Source organism: Oncorhynchus keta, unplaced genomic scaffold, assembly GCF_023373465.1.
Source record: "Oncorhynchus keta strain PuntledgeMale-10-30-2019 unplaced genomic scaffold, Oket_V2 Un_scaffold_4275_pilon_pilon, whole genome shotgun sequence".
NCBI lineage: Eukaryota > Metazoa > Chordata > Actinopteri > Salmoniformes > Salmonidae > Oncorhynchus > Oncorhynchus keta.
The window spans coordinates 95,887-112,274 of NW_026290937.1; the positions used below are offsets into that span (position 1 = coordinate 95,887).

At 43.8% G+C, this 16,388-nt stretch overlaps 1 protein-coding gene and 1 long non-coding RNA gene across 7 annotated transcripts; both read right to left on the reverse strand.

Moving 5' to 3' along the window:
- Positions 1-153: 153 nt before the first annotated feature.
- On the reverse strand, positions 154-13,426 carry LOC127928842 (mesothelin-like protein). Of its 3 annotated transcripts, none has more exons than XM_052516269.1 (9): positions 13,336-13,426; positions 12,949-13,083; positions 11,982-12,172; positions 11,594-11,755; positions 11,244-11,380; positions 3,811-3,944; positions 2,462-2,556; positions 2,060-2,324; positions 154-1,928 (listed from the first exon to the last, which is right to left on the reverse strand). In XM_052516269.1, exons 2-9 carry the CDS (start codon positions 13,004-13,006, stop codon positions 1,840-1,842), a joined length of 1,131 nt encoding a protein of 376 aa, XP_052372229.1. In that variant the 5' UTR covers positions 13,007-13,083; positions 13,336-13,426; the 3' UTR covers positions 154-1,839. The 3 variants fall into 3 exon arrangements, with proteins under 3 accessions (XP_052372229.1, XP_052372228.1, XP_052372226.1); XM_052516268.1 differs by having other exon boundaries at positions 154-1,916; positions 3,778-3,944; XM_052516266.1 differs by having other exon boundaries at positions 3,778-3,944.
- A 41-nt stretch (positions 13,427-13,467) lies between these two features.
- LOC127928843 (uncharacterized) lies at positions 13,468-14,631 on the reverse strand. 4 transcript variants are annotated; one of them, XR_008132439.1, is made up of 5 exons: positions 14,544-14,627; positions 14,390-14,506; positions 14,156-14,272; positions 13,688-13,765; positions 13,468-13,609 (listed from the first exon to the last, which is right to left on the reverse strand). It is a non-coding gene; the product is annotated as an uncharacterized LOC127928843 (long non-coding RNA). The 4 variants fall into 4 exon arrangements; XR_008132438.1 differs by having other exon boundaries at positions 13,468-13,765; XR_008132437.1 differs by lacking the exons at positions 13,468-13,609; positions 13,688-13,765 and adding an exon at positions 13,776-13,999.
- Positions 14,632-16,388: the final 1,757 nt, after the last annotated feature.

Genomic DNA, 16,388 nt, shown 5'->3' on the forward strand with positions numbered 1-16,388 from the left:
TGTTAGGAATAAACTGAGCCCTGAAAAATACAATAATTTCACAACCGCTAAAATGTTTTGTTAATTTGTAGAAAAACGTATTTTTTTATTATCAGCTGTTCGTTCATAGGCTGTTTATTTCTTTATAAATACATTTTTAAAAATTGGGGGGGATTGTGTAATAATATACATTTTTATTAATTAAGTCATACATTCAACATCTACTATTTAGTTTGAGCTGACATGAACAAAAGCACAGTGACATTCTAATGACATAATCATTCTGCACCAGAGGAATTGGTTGTCATGACATTGAACAGGGTTTTGGCTCGGTGGATAAGTGTTGGAGATACTAACCCTGAGAAAAACAAAATGGCTGTCCCAGAAAGACGACATCACCAACACAAGACTTCTTTGTCATGTAATGAAATACCTTCATATTTTCACCCGAAGGCAAAGACAAGTGGCTCTATTCAATCCACGTGGTGGAAGTTCAGCAGTACAGCATTATGTTCCCGTAGCGTAGACTGCATTCATGGTAAATGCTGCAGATGTTCCCGTAGCGTAGACTGCATTCATGGTAAATGCTGCAGATCTTGGCTCAATAGGAAATGACCTTTCAGCTACACAGACTGAATAGAGCCCTACAAATTCTTCTTATAAAAAACATTCCAACCACCAAGACAGAACAGACTTCATTCCAATCACCAAGACAGAACAGACTTCATTCCAACCACCAAGACAGAACCAGACTTCATTCCAATCACCAAGACAGAACAGACTTCATTCCAATCACCAACACAGAACCAGACTTCATTCCAACCACCAAGACAGAACCAGACTTCATTCCAACCACCAAGACAGAACAGACTTCATTCCAACCACCAAGACAGAACCAGACTTCATTCCAACCACCAAGACAGAACCAGACTTCATTCCAACCACCAAGACAGAACCAGACTTCATTCCAACCACCAAGACAGAACCAGACTTCATTCCAACCACCAAGACAGAACCAGACTTCATTCCAACCACCAAGACAGAACCAGACTTCATTCCAATCACCAAGACAGAACAGACTTCATTCCAATCACCAAGACAGAACCAGACTTCATTCCAACCACCAAGACAGAACCAGACTTCATTCCAACCACCAAGACAGAACAGACTTCATTCCAACCACCAAGACAGAACCAGACTTCATTCCAACCACCAAGACAGAACCAGACTTCATTCCAACCACCAAGACAGAACCAGACTTCATTCCAACCACCAAGACAGAACCAGACTTCATTCCAACCACCAAGACAGAACCAGACTTCATTCCAACCACCAAGACAGAACCAGACTTCATTCCAACCACCAAGACAGAACCAGACTTCATTCCAACCACCAAGACAGAACAGACTTCATTCCAACCACCAAGACAGAACCAGACTTCATTCCAACCACCAAGACAGAACCAGACTTCATTCCAACCACCAAGACAGAACAGACTTCATTCCAACCACCAAGACAGAACAGACTTCATTCCAACCACCAAGACAGAACAGACTTCATTCCAACCACCAAGACAGAACAACATACAAAGTGACACTTAAATAAAATGCAGAACTTGTCAGAGCAGAAACATTGACGTGACTAAAGTGCTAGATGGTTTTATAGTCTTTTGATAGGTCCAGTATATCCTTGTATTCAGTGATATTTACAATATCTAAGGCACTACCTGACTCTAAATGTATACATTTTTGTTTCCTGTTTGAGAACTTTACATAATGTTTTTCCCTGTCTGAGCCGAATGCGACTTGATGCTAATGGAGTCAGTTAACTCTCTCACTCTGAAATATAAAATCTCTGAAATCAGTGTAGAATGTACAGGACAGCGATGGCCAGAGTGGTGAGGAGAAGGTGGAGGCCGAACGTTGGTCTGTTGATCGCTCCGCCGCTCGCTACACAGAAACAAAACATACATTATAACTTTGTTCACTGAACCTCAAATCATAAATCTCTCTCTCGGAGCTCACAGAGAAATGAAAGAGAACCAACTGATCTTAGATAAGAAGGAACGGTTATGTTTTACCTGTAGTAGTAGCAGAAGCTCCTCCAGCCACGGTGTTGACTGGCCCAGCTCCTCCAGTTACCCCTGCACTGGTAGGAAGTATGATGGTTCCCACGCCAACCGTGATGGGGTCAGCCTTGCCTCCCTTCAGACCCAGCCCTAGATAGTCCAGGTCGGCCTGGAAACGGGTGCTGATCCAGGTCCGGACCGCGCTCTGGTTCTCATAGCTTTTCAGCTCTGGCAGGTTAGAACCAAGCAGACCTTTGACCTGGCTCACACCCAGAGTCTGAGGGTGGAGGGGTTAGGGGGATAACGACAGACAGACAGACAGGTATGTATGTATGTATGTATGTATGTATGTATGTATGTAGGTAGGTAGGTAGGTAGGTAGGTAGGTAGGTAGAAACGCACACACATACACACCTGTATAACAGTAGGGTCCAGGCTGATGAAAGTGTCCATGTCCATACTGATGTTAGAGGTGGACAGACGCTGGACGTAGGCTGAGTCAGCACCCCCTAGTGGACAGACAGAGAGTAGACTGAGTCAGCACCCCCTAGTGGTCAGACAGAGTAGGCTGAGTCAGCACCCCCTAGTGGACAGACAGAGTAGGCTGAGTCAGCACCCCCTAGTGGACAGACAGAGTAGGCTGAGTCAGCACCCCCTAGTGGTCAGACAGAGAGTAGACTGAGTCAGCACCCCCTAGTGGTCAGAAAGAGAGTAGACTGAGTCAGCACCCCCTAGTGGTCAGAAAGAGTAGGCTGAGTCAGCACCCCCTAGTGGACAGACAGAGTAGGCTGAGTCAGCACCCCCTAGTGGACAGACAGAGTAGGCTGAGTCAGCACCCCCTAGTGGTCAGACAGAGTAGGCTGAGTCAGCACCCCCTAGTGGACAGACAGAGTAGGCTGAGTCAGCACCCCCTAGTGGTCAGACAGAGAGTAGACTGAGTCAGCACCCCCTAGTGGTCAGAAAGAGTAGGCTGAGTCAGCACCACCTAGTGGACAGACAGAGTAGGCTGAGTCAGCACCCCCTAGTGGTCAGACAGAGTGTAGACTGAGTCAGCACCACCTAGTGGACAGACAGAGTAGACTGAGTCAGCACCCCCTAGTGGTCAGACAGAGAGTAGACTGAGTCAGCACCCCCTAGTGGTCAGAAAGAGTAGGCTGAGTCAGCACCCCCTAGTGGACAGGCAGAGTAGACTCGTATCTAAACTTCCGACTTCAACTGTATGTATGTTATGTATGTTATGTATGGCTGTGTTAGCTGGTAGGAGGTACCTATGTATGGCTGTGTTAGCTGGTAGGAGGTACCTATGTATGGCTGTGTTAGCTGGTAGGAGGTACCTATGTATGGCTGTGTTAGCTGGTAGGAGGTACCTATGTATGGCTGTGTTAGCTGGTAGGAGGTACCTATGTATGGCTGTGTTAGCTGGTAGGAGGTACCTATGTATGGCTGTGTTAGCTGGTAGGAGGTACCTATGTATGGCTGTGTTAGCTGGTAGGAGGTACCTATGTATGGCTGTGTTAGCTGGTAGGAGGTACCTATGTATGGCTGTGTTAGCTGGTAGGAGGTACCTATGTATGGCTGTGTTAGCTGGTAGGAGGTACCTATGTATGGCTGTGTTAGCTGGTAGGAGGTACCTATGTATGGCTGTGTTAGCTGGTAGGAGGTACCTATGTATGGCTGTGTTAGCTGGTAGGAGGTACCTATGTATGGCTGTGTTAGCTGGTAGGAGGTACCTATGTATGGCTGTGTTAGCTGGTAGGAGGTACCTATGTATGGCTGTGTTAGCTGGTAGGAGGTAGCAGAGACAGTACTACGGCTCTGGAAGGCCCCTTCAGCGATGACGAACAGCGTTCTCTTCTTCATTATGCTGCAGTTGGTCACCGTCAGGGCATTGGCCTTACTGCAACACGGTGAAACAGATAACACACCCGTCTTATTGTCTTATTGTCTTATTGTCTGACATCACACATCAACACAACCATCTGACATCACACATCAACACAACCGTCTGACATCACACATCAACACAACCGTCTTATTGTCTTATTGTCTTATTGTATTACATCACACGTCAACACAACCATCTTATTGTCTGACATCACACATCAACACAACCGTCTTATTGTCTTGTTGTCTGACATCACACATCAACACAACCGTCTTATTGTCTTATTGTCTTATTGTATTACATCACACGTCAACACAACCATCTTATTGTCTGACATCACACATCAACACAACCGTCTTATTGTCTTGTTGTCTGACATCACACATCAACACAACCGTCTTATTGTCTTGTTGTCTGACATCACACATCAACACAACCATCTTATTGTCTGACATCACACATCAACACAACCGTCTTATTGTCTGACATCACACATCAACACAACCATCTTATTGTCTGACATCACACATCAACACAACCGTCTTATTGTCTGACATCACACATCAACACAACCATCTGACATCACACATCAACACAACCGCCTTATTGTCTTATTGTCTGACATCACACATCAACACAACCGTCTTATTGTCTGACATCACACATCAACACAACCATCTTATTGTCTGACATCACACATCAACACAACCATCTGACATCACACATCAACACAACCGTCTTATTGTCTGACATCACACATCAACACAACCATCTGACATCACACATCAACACAACCGTCTTATTGTCTGACATCACACATCAACACAACCATCTGACATCACACATCAACACAACCGTCTTATTGTCTGACATCACACATCAACACAACCATCTGACATCACACATCAACACATCTTATTGTCTGACATCACACATCAACACAACCATCTGACATCATTGTCTGACATCACATCAACACAACCATCTTATTGTCTGACATCACACATCAACACAACCATCTGACATCACACATCAACACAACCATCTTATTGTCTGACATCACACATCAACACAACCTTATTGTCTGACATCACACATCAACACACCCATCTTATTGTCTGACATCACACATCAACACAACCTGACATCACACATCAACACAACCGTCTTATTGTCTGACATCACACATCAACACAACCGTCTTATTGTCTGACATCACACATCAACACAACCGTCTTATTGTCTGACATCACACATCAACACAACCATCTGACATCACACATCAACACAACCATCTGACATCACACATCAACACAACCGTCTGACATCACACATCAACACAACCGTCTGATTGTCTTATTGTCTGACATCACACATCAACACAACCATCTGACATCACACATCAACACAACCGTCTGATTGTCTTATTGTCTGACATCACACATCAACACAACCATCTGACATCACACGTCAACACAACCGTCTGATTGTCTGACATCACACATCAACACAACCGTCTTATTGTCTTATTGTCTGACATCACACGTCAACACAACCATCTTATTGTCTGACATCACACATCAACACAACCATCTTATTGTCTGACATCACACATCAACACAACCATCTTATTGTCTGACATCACACGTCAACACAACCATCTTATTGTCTGACATCACACATCAACACAACCATCTTATTGTCTGACATCACACATCAACACAACCATCTTATTGTCTGACATCACACATCAACACAACCATCTTATTGTCTGACATCACACGTCAACACAACCATCTTATTGTCTGACATCACACATCAACACAACCGTCTTATTGTCTGACATCACACATCAACACAACCGTCTGACATCACACATCAACACAACCGTCTGACATCACACATCAACACAACCGTCTTATTGTCTGACATCACACATCAACACAACCATCTTATTGTCTGACATCACACATCAACACAACCATCTGACATCACACATCAACACAACCGTCTTATTGTCTGACATCACACATCAACACAACCGTCTGACATCACACGTCAACACAACCATCTTATTGTCTGACATCACATGTCAACACAACCATCTGACATCACACGTCAACACAACCATCTTATTGTCTGACATCACACATCAACACAACCATCTGACATCACACATCAACACAACCATCTGACATCACACATCAACACAACCGTCTTATTGTCTGACATCACACATCAACACAACCATCTGACATCACACGTCAACACAACCGTCTGATTGTCTTATTGTCTGACATCACACATCAACACAACCGTCTTATTGTCTTATTGTATTACATCACACATCAACACAACCGTCTTATTGTCTGACATCACACATCAACACAACCATCTTATTGTCTGACATCACACGTCAACACAACCATCTTATTGTCTGACATCACACATCAACACAACCATCTTATTGTCTGACATCACACATCAACACAACCATCTTATTGTCTGACATCACACGTCAACACAACCGTCTTATTGTCTGACATCACACATCAACACAACCATCTGACATCACACATCAACACAACCGTCTTATTGTCTGACATCACACATCAACACAACCATCTTATTGTCTGACATCACACATCAACACAACCATCTGACATCACACATCAACACAACCGTCTTATTGTCTGACATCACACATCAACACAACCGTCTTATTGTCTGACATCACACATCAACACAACCATCTTTATTGTCTGACATCACACATCAACACAACCATCTTATTGTCTGACATCACACATCAACACAACCATCTTATTGTCTGACATCACACATCAACACAACCGTCTGATTGTCTGACATCACACATCAACACAACCATCTTATTGTCTGACATCACACATCAACACAACCATCTGATTGTCTGACATCACACATCAACACAACCGTCTTATTGTCTGACATCACACATCAACACAACCATCTTATTGTCTGACATCACACATCAACACAACCGTCTTATTGTCTGACATCACACATCAACACAACCGTCTGATTGTCTTATTGTCTGACATCACACATCAACACAACCGTCTTATTGTCTGACATCACACATCAACACAACCGTCTTATTGTCTTATTGTCTGACATCACACATCAACACAACTGTCTGATTGTCTTATTGTCTGACATCACACATCAACACAACCGTCTGATTGTCTTATTGTCTGACATCACACATCAACACAACCGTCTTATTGTCTTATTGTCTGACATCACACGTCAACACAACCGTCTTATTGTCTGACATCACACATCAACACAACCATCTTATTGTCTTATTGTCTGACATCACACATCAACACAACCATCTTATTGTCTGACATCACACATCAACACAACCATCTTATTGTCTTATTGTCTGACATCACACATCAACACAACCATCTTATTGTCTGACATCACACATCAACACAACCATCTTATTGTCTTATTGTCTGACATCACACATCAACACAACCATCTTATTGTCTGACATCACACATCAACACAACCATCTTATTGTCTGACATCACACATCAACACAACCATCTTATTGTCTTATTGTCTGACATCACACATCAACACAACCATCTTATTGTCTGACATCACACATCAACACAACCATCTTATTGTCTGACATCACACATCAACACAACCATCTTATTGTCTGACATCACACATCAACACAACCATCTTATTGTCTTATTGTCTGACATCACACATCAACACAACCGTCTGATTGTCTTATTGTCTGACATCACACATCAACACAACCATCTTATTGTCTGACATCACACATCAACACAACCGTCTGATTGTCTCATTGTCTGACATCACACATCAACACAACCGTCTTATTGTCTGACATCACACATCAACACAACCGTCTGATTGTCTTATTGTCTGACATCACACGTCAACACAACCATCTTATTGTCTGACATCACACATCAACACAACCGTCTTATTGTCTGACATCACACATCAACACAACCATCTTATTGTCTTATTGTCTGACATCACACATCAACACAACCATCTTATTGTCTTATTGTCTGACATCACACATCAACACAACCATCTTATTGTCTGACATCACACATCAACACAACCATCTTATTGTCTGACATCACACATCAACACAACCATCTTATTGTCTGACATCACACATCAACACAACCATCTTATTGTCTGACATCACACATCAACACAACCATCTTATTGTCTGACATCACACATCAACACAACCATCTTATTGTCTGACATCACACATCAACACAACCATCTTATTGTCTGACATCACACATCAACACAACCATCTTATTGTCTGACATCACACATCAACACAACCATCTTATTGTCTGACATCACACATCAACACAACCATCTTATTGTCTTATTGTCTGACATCACACATCAACACAACCGTCTGATTGTCTTATTGTCTGACATCACACATCAACACAACCATCTTATTGTCTGACATCACACATCAACACAACCATCTGACATCACACATCAACACAACCGTCTGATTGTCTGACATCACACATCAACACAACCGTCTTATTGTCTTATTGTCTGACATCACACATCAACACAACCGTCTTATTGTCTGACATCACACATCAACACAACCGTCTGATTGTCTTATTGTCTGACATCACACATCAACACAACCGTCTGATTGTCTTATTGTCTGACATCACACGTCAACACAACCATCTTATTGTCTGACATCACACATCAACACAACCATCTGATTGTCTTATTGTCTGACATCACACATCAACACAACCATCTTATTGTCTTATTGTCTGACATCACACATCAACACAACCATCTTATTGTCTTATTGTCTGACATCACACATCAACACAACCGTCTTATTGTCTGACATCACACATCAACACAACCATCTTATTGTCTGACATCACACATCAACACAACCATCTGATTGTCTTATTGTCTGACATCACACATCAACACAACCATCTTATTGTCTTATTGTCTGACATCACACATCAACACAACCGTCTTATTGTCTGACATCACACATCAACACAACCATCTTATTGTCTGACATCACACATCAACACAACCATCTTATTGTCTGACATCACACATCAACACAACCATCTGATTGTCTTATTGTCTGACATCACACATCAACACAACCGTCTTATTGTCTTATTGTCTGACATCACACATCAACACAACCGTCTTATTGTCTTATTGTCTGACATCACACATCAACACAACCGTCTTATTGTCTGACATCACACATCAACACAACCGTCTTATTGTCTTATTGTCTGACATCACACATCAACACAACCGTCTTATTGTCTTATTGTCTGACATCACACATCAACACAACCGTCTTATTGTCTTATTGTCTGACATCACACATCAACACAACCGTCTTATTGTCTTATTGTCTGACATCACACATCAACACAACCATCTTATTGTCTGACATCACACATCAACACAACCATCTTATTGTCTGACATCACACATCAACACAACCGTCTTATTGTCTGACATCACACATCAACACAACCATCTTATTGTCTGACATCACACATCAACACAACCGTCTTATTGTCTTATTGTCTGACATCACACATCAACACAACCATCTTATTGTCTTATTGTCTGACATCACACATCAACACAACCATCTGACATCACACATCAACACAACCATCTTATTGTCTTATTGTCTGACATCACACATCAACACAACCATCTGACATCACACATCAACACAACCATCTTATTGTCTTATTGTCTGACATCACACATCAACACAACCATCTTATTGTCTTATTGTCTGACATCACACATCAACACAACCATCTGACATCACACATCAACACAACCATCTTATTGTCTTATTGTCTGACATCACACATCAACACAACCGTCTTATTGTCTTATTGTCTGACATCACACATCAACACAACCGTCTGATTGTCTGACATCACACATCAACACAACCGTCTGATTGTCTGACATCACACATCAACACAACCGTCTGATTGTCTTATTGTCTGACATCACACATCAACACAACCATCTTATTGTCTGATTGTCTGACATCACACATCAACACAACCGTCTTATTGTCTTATTGTCTGACATCACACATCAACACAACCGTCTTATTGTCTGACATCACACATCAACACAACCGTCTTATTGTCTGACATCACACATCAACACAACCGTCTGATTGTCTGACATCACACGTCAACACAACCGTCTTATTGTCTTATTGTCTGACATCACACATCAACACAACCGTCTGACATCACACATCAACACAACCGTCTTATTGTCTTATTGTCTGACATCACACATCAACACAACCATCTTATTGTCTGACATCACACATCAACACAACCGTCTTATTGTCTTATTGTCTGACATCACACATCAACACAACCATCTTATTGTCTTATTGTCTGACATCACACATCAACACAACCATCTTATTGTCTGACATCACACATCAACACAACCGTCTTATTGTCTTATTGTCTGACATCACACATCAACACAACCATCTTATTGTCTTATTGTCTGACATCACACATCAACACAACCGTCTTATTGTCTTATTGTCTGACATCACACATCAACACAACCGTCTTATTGTCTTATTGTCTGACATCACACATCAACACAACCATCTTATTGTCTGACATCACACATCAACACAACCGTCTGATTGTCTTATTGTCTGATTGTTCCTCATACTGTAGATCAGGAGAAGACACAGACTGGTGTCTAGAGAACACAGGTTGGGTCCTCCTCTCGGTCTTACCTCAGGCTACTCTGTGTTACAGGCTACAGGAGGCTGGTGTCTAGAGAACACAGGTTGGGTCCTCCTCTCGGTCTTACCTCAGGCTACTCTGTGTTACAGGCTACAGGAGGCTGGTGTCTAGAGAACACAGGTTGGGTCCTCCTCAGGAGGCTGGTGTCTAGTGAACACAGGTTGGGTCCTCCTCTCGGTCTTACCTCAGGCTACTCTGTGTTACAGGTTACAGGAGGCTGGTGTCTAGAGAACACAGGTTGGGTCCTCCTCTCGGTCTTACCTCAGGCTACTCTGTGTTACAGGCTACAGGAGGCTGGTGTCTAGAGAACACAGGTTGGGTCCTCCTCTCGGTCTTACCTCAGGCTACTCTGTGTAATGGTCTTCAGGAGGCTGGTGTCTAGTGAACACAGGTTGGGTCCTCCTCTCGGTCTTACCTCAGGCTACTCTGTGTAATGGTCTTCAGGAGGCTGGTGTCTAGTGAACACAGGTTGGGTCCTCCGATGGAGTTGAGCTCGGCACTGCCCAGAGTATTTCCTGAGTTACTCAGGTACTTACTGATGATGGCCTGCGCCTATAGGGGGGACATGAATAGATTGGTAAATGGCCGACTGATTGATTGGTTAATCACTTGACAGACAGACAGACAGACAGACAGACAGACAGACAGACAGACAGACAGACAGACAGACAGACAGACAGACTACCATAACAGCATCCCAGTTTCCATTGGAGGACAGAGATAGATAGATAGATAGATAGATAGATAGATAGATAGATAGACTACCATAACAGCATCCCAGTCTCCATTGGAGGAGTCCATCAGAGCTGACAGTGTGTCGATCTTGGTGATGCTCCACATGGTGATGTCAGCGTTAGTGGCAACGCGCGAAGCCGGCCCAAGAACCTGCACCTTCGCTTCTGGGATGGTGGAGTTTGCGGAGTAGGCCTGACGGGCGGGACACAGGAAACAGGAAGTATAGTCACATAATCTAACAGGAGGATAAAGCTTCATAACACCCATGTCATACTATCTGTACATTCTCTCTGTTAATCAGAACTGATGATAATGTATTTACACCAGGTCAGATGTAAAGATAATGTATTTACATCAGGTCAGATGTAATGATAATGTATTTATATCAGGTCGGATGTAATGATAATTCTGACAGTACCTCTCTGAGTCTCGCCAGGACCACTTCAAGGTATTCCAGGTCGTCCACCTTGGCGGTGATGGCGTCCAGGTTGTCAACGACTGTCTTGGCCGTCAGGCAGCAGTTGAACTTGGTCACGGTCTCGTAGTTGAAGGGGAACGTATTCTCACTGATCGTGACCTGAGTGATATTTCCCACCGTGCATTCACTCACTATGGACAGGGAGGAGAGTACTGTTATTCACTCACTATGGACAGGGAGGAGAGTACTGTTATTCACTCACTATGGACAGGGAGGAGAGTACTGTTATTCACTCACTATGGACAGGGAGGAGAGTACTGTTATTCACTCACTATGGACAGGGAGGAGAGTACTGTTATTCACTCACTACGGACAGGGAGGAGAGTACTGTTATTCACTCACTATGGACAGGGAGGAGAGTACTGTTATTCACTCACTATGGACAGGGAGGAGAGTACTGTTATTCACTCACTACGGACAGGGAGGAGAGTACTGTTATTCACTCACTACGGACAGGGAGGAGAGTACTGTTATTCACTCACTATGGACAGGGAGGAGAGTACTGTTATTCACTCACTATGGACAGGGAGGAGAGTACTGTTATTCACTCACTATGGACAGGGAGGAGAGTACTGTTATTCACTCACTATGGACAGGGAGGAGAGTACTGTTATTCACTCACTATGGACAGGGAGGAGAGTACTGTTATTCACTCACTATGGACAGGGAGGAGAGTACTGTTATTCACTCACTATGGACAGACAGACAGACAGACATTCCCTTTTCAGGAGGAGGAGGAGGAGGGAGAGGGAGAGGGAGAGGGAGAGGGAGAGAGGGAGAGAGAGAGAGAGAGAGAGAGAGAGAGAGAGAGAGAGAGAGAGAGAGAGAGAGAGAGAGAGACAGAGACAGACAGACAGACAGACAGACAGACAGACAGACATGGTATATTAGTGCAGGGTAGACACACCTATGGAGCGTTTGGACTGTGATTGGTCGATGATGGACTGTCTGATAGCCGTCTTCATCCTCTCTTCTTCTGTCTGGACGTTCCATTCTTCCTCAGCACCTTCAGGAATGACTGTAGGAACTGGCCTTTTACATTCTGGAGAACAACACAACACAGCCTGTAAAAACACACACACACACACACACACACACACACACACACACACACACACACACACACACACACACACACACACACACACACACACACACACACGTACACACACGTACACACACGTACACACACGTACACACACGTACACACACACACACACACACACACACACACACACACACACACACACACACACAGCATGCACGCACACAGCCAGATGTCGTGGTTTGTGACCTTAGAGAAGTTCTTGTAGAAGGAGGATGTCAGGTAGAGAGGCAGAACACCCAGGTTGTCCAGGGTCTCTCTGTTCCAGGTAGCTGGGAGTCTGGAGAAACACACAGTACAGACTCACCTATACTGTTGACAGGAAACTCTCACAGTACAGACTCACCTATACTGTTGACAGGAAACTCTCACAGTACAGACTCAACTATACTGTTGACAGGAAACTCTCACAGTACAGACTCAACTATACTGTTGACAGGAAACTCTCACAGTACAGACTCAACTATACTGTTGACAGGAAACTCTCACAGTACAGACTCACCTATACTGTTGACAGGAAACTCTCACAGTACAGACTCACCTATACTGTTGACAGGAAACTCTCACAGTACAGACTCAACTATACTGTTGACAGGAAACTCTCACAGTACAGACTCAACTAGACTGTTGACAGGAAACTCTCACAGTACAGACTCAACTATACTGTTGACAGGAAACTCTCACAGTACAGACTCAACTATACTGTTGACAGGAAACTCTCACAGTACAGACTCAACTATACTGTTGACAGGAAACTCTCACAGTACAGACTCAACTATACTGTTGACAGGAAACTCTCACAGTACAGACTCAACTATACTGTTGACAGGAAACTCTCACAGTACAGACTCAACTATACTGTTGACGGGAAACTCTCACAGTACAGACTCAACTATACTGTTGACAGGAAACTCTCACAGTACAGACTCAACTATACTGTTGACAGGAAACTCTCACAGTACAGACTCAACTATACTGTTGACAGGAAACTCTCACAGTACAGACTCACCTATACTGTTGACAGGAAACTCTCACAGTACAGACTCAACTATACTGTTGACAGGAAACTCTCACAGTACAGACTCAACTATACTGTTGACAGGAAACTCTCACAGTACAGACTCAACTATACTGTTGATGGGAAACTCTCACAGTACAGACTCAACTATACTGTTGACAGGAAACTCTCACAGTACAGACTCAACTATACTGTTGACAGGAAACTCTCACAGTACAGACTCACCTATACTGTTGACAGGAAACTCTCACAGTACAGACTCAACTATACTGTTGACAGGACCCTCTCACAGTACAGACTCAACTATACTGTTGACAGGAAACTCTCACAGTACAGACTCAACTATACTGTTGACAGGAAACTCACAGTACAGACTCACCTATACTGTTGACAGGAAACTCTCACAGTACAGACTCAACTATACTGTTGACAGGAAACTCTCACAGTACAGACTCAACTATACTGTTGATGGGAAGTACATCAGTGTATCTGACATATAATGTTTACATTTTAGGGCCCAATCCTAACTTCAGCTACAGTTTCAGCCCAATCAGTCAATTTCTTCCCAGTCAGTCAGTTTCAGCTCAGTCGGTCAGTTTCAGCCCAGTCAGTCAGTCAGTCAGTCAGTTTCAGCCTAGTCAGTCAGTTTCAGCCCAGTCAGTCAGTCAGTTTCAGCCCAGTCAGTCAGGTAGTTTCAGCCCAGTCAGTCAGTCAGTTTCAGCCCAGTCAGTCAGTCAGTCAGTCAGTTTCAGCCCAGTCAGTCAGTCAGTTTCAGCCAGTCAGTTTCAGCCCAATCAGTCAGTTAGTTTCAGCCCAGTCAGTCAGTCAGTTTCAGCCAGTCAGTTTCAGCCCAGTCAGTCAGTTTCAGCCCAGTCTGTCAGTCAGTTTCAGCCCAGTCAGTCAGTCAGCCAGTTTCAGCCCAGTCAGTCAGTCAGTTTCAGCCAGTCAGTTTCAGCCCAGTCAGTCAGTTAGTTTCAGCCCAGTCAGTCAGTCAGTCAGTTTCAGCCAGTCAGTTTCAGCCCAGTCAGTCTGTCAGTTTCAGCCCAGTCAGTCAGTCAGTCAGTCAGTCAATCAGTCAGTTTCAGACCAGTCAGTCAGTCAGTCAGTCAGTTTCAGCCCAGTCAGTCTGTCAGTTTCAGCCCAGTCAGTCTGTCAGTTTCAGCCCAGTCAGTCAGTCAGTCAGTCAATCAGTCAGTTTCAGACCAGTCAGTCAGTCAGTCAGATGCGTTTGTTTAATTCCATGTTTCCATGTTGACTTACCCGTACTGTGTTTTCCCAGACGTCAACAGCGTTTCTATGGCAGCCACCTGTTCGTCGGTGAGGTCATTACAGTTTTGTAGTTTCTGCAGGATGAGCTGGTCAGAGTTCTGGATGTAGGAACCGTCCAGAACACACACCATGTTACCTAGGACCTGCAGGTTGTCACTGCTCAGAACCGTGCCGCTGATACCCTGCAGGGACAGATGGACACAACACAGCACTGACATCACGACGTGCAATCAGATCGCATCAAATGCAAGCTCATATCATAAGCATTTATATATTGCCATTCTATATTGCCATTCTATATTGTCATTCTGTATTGACGGTCTATATTGTCATTCTATATTGACGGTCTATATTGCCATTCTAAACTGTTGCTATTCCCCCCCAGGGTTAACCAGACTCTTTCAGATGCTACTGTTGCTGCCCCCTATACCCCCCAGGGTTAACCAGACTCTTTCAGATGCTACTGTTGCTATTCCCCCCCAGGGTTAACCAGACTCTTTCAGATGTTACTGTTGCTATTCCCCCCCAGGGTTAACCAGACTCTTTCAGATGCTACTGTTGCTATTCCCCCCCAGGGTTAACCAGACTCTTTCAGATGCTACTGTTGCTATTCCCCCCCAGGGTTAACCAGACTCTTTCAGATGTTACTGTTGCTATTCCCCCCCAGGGTTAACCAGACTCTTTCAGATGCTCCTGTTGCTGCCCCCCAGGGTTAACCAGGTTAATTCCAGAGCTTCAATCTGCCTTTACTGCATTGCAGAAAGCAATGGAAGGAGGTTGTAGATTTATAGTGTACTACTGAGACCAGAGACCGATAGGCCCGGTCAAAAGTAGTGTACTATTAAAGGGATTAGTGGAGTCATTTGGACCACACCCATGTTGTGTGACAGTGTGATGACTCACCAGGCAGGTCTTGACATTGTTAACCAGGGCTGTGCGTTTGAAGCTGAGCGCG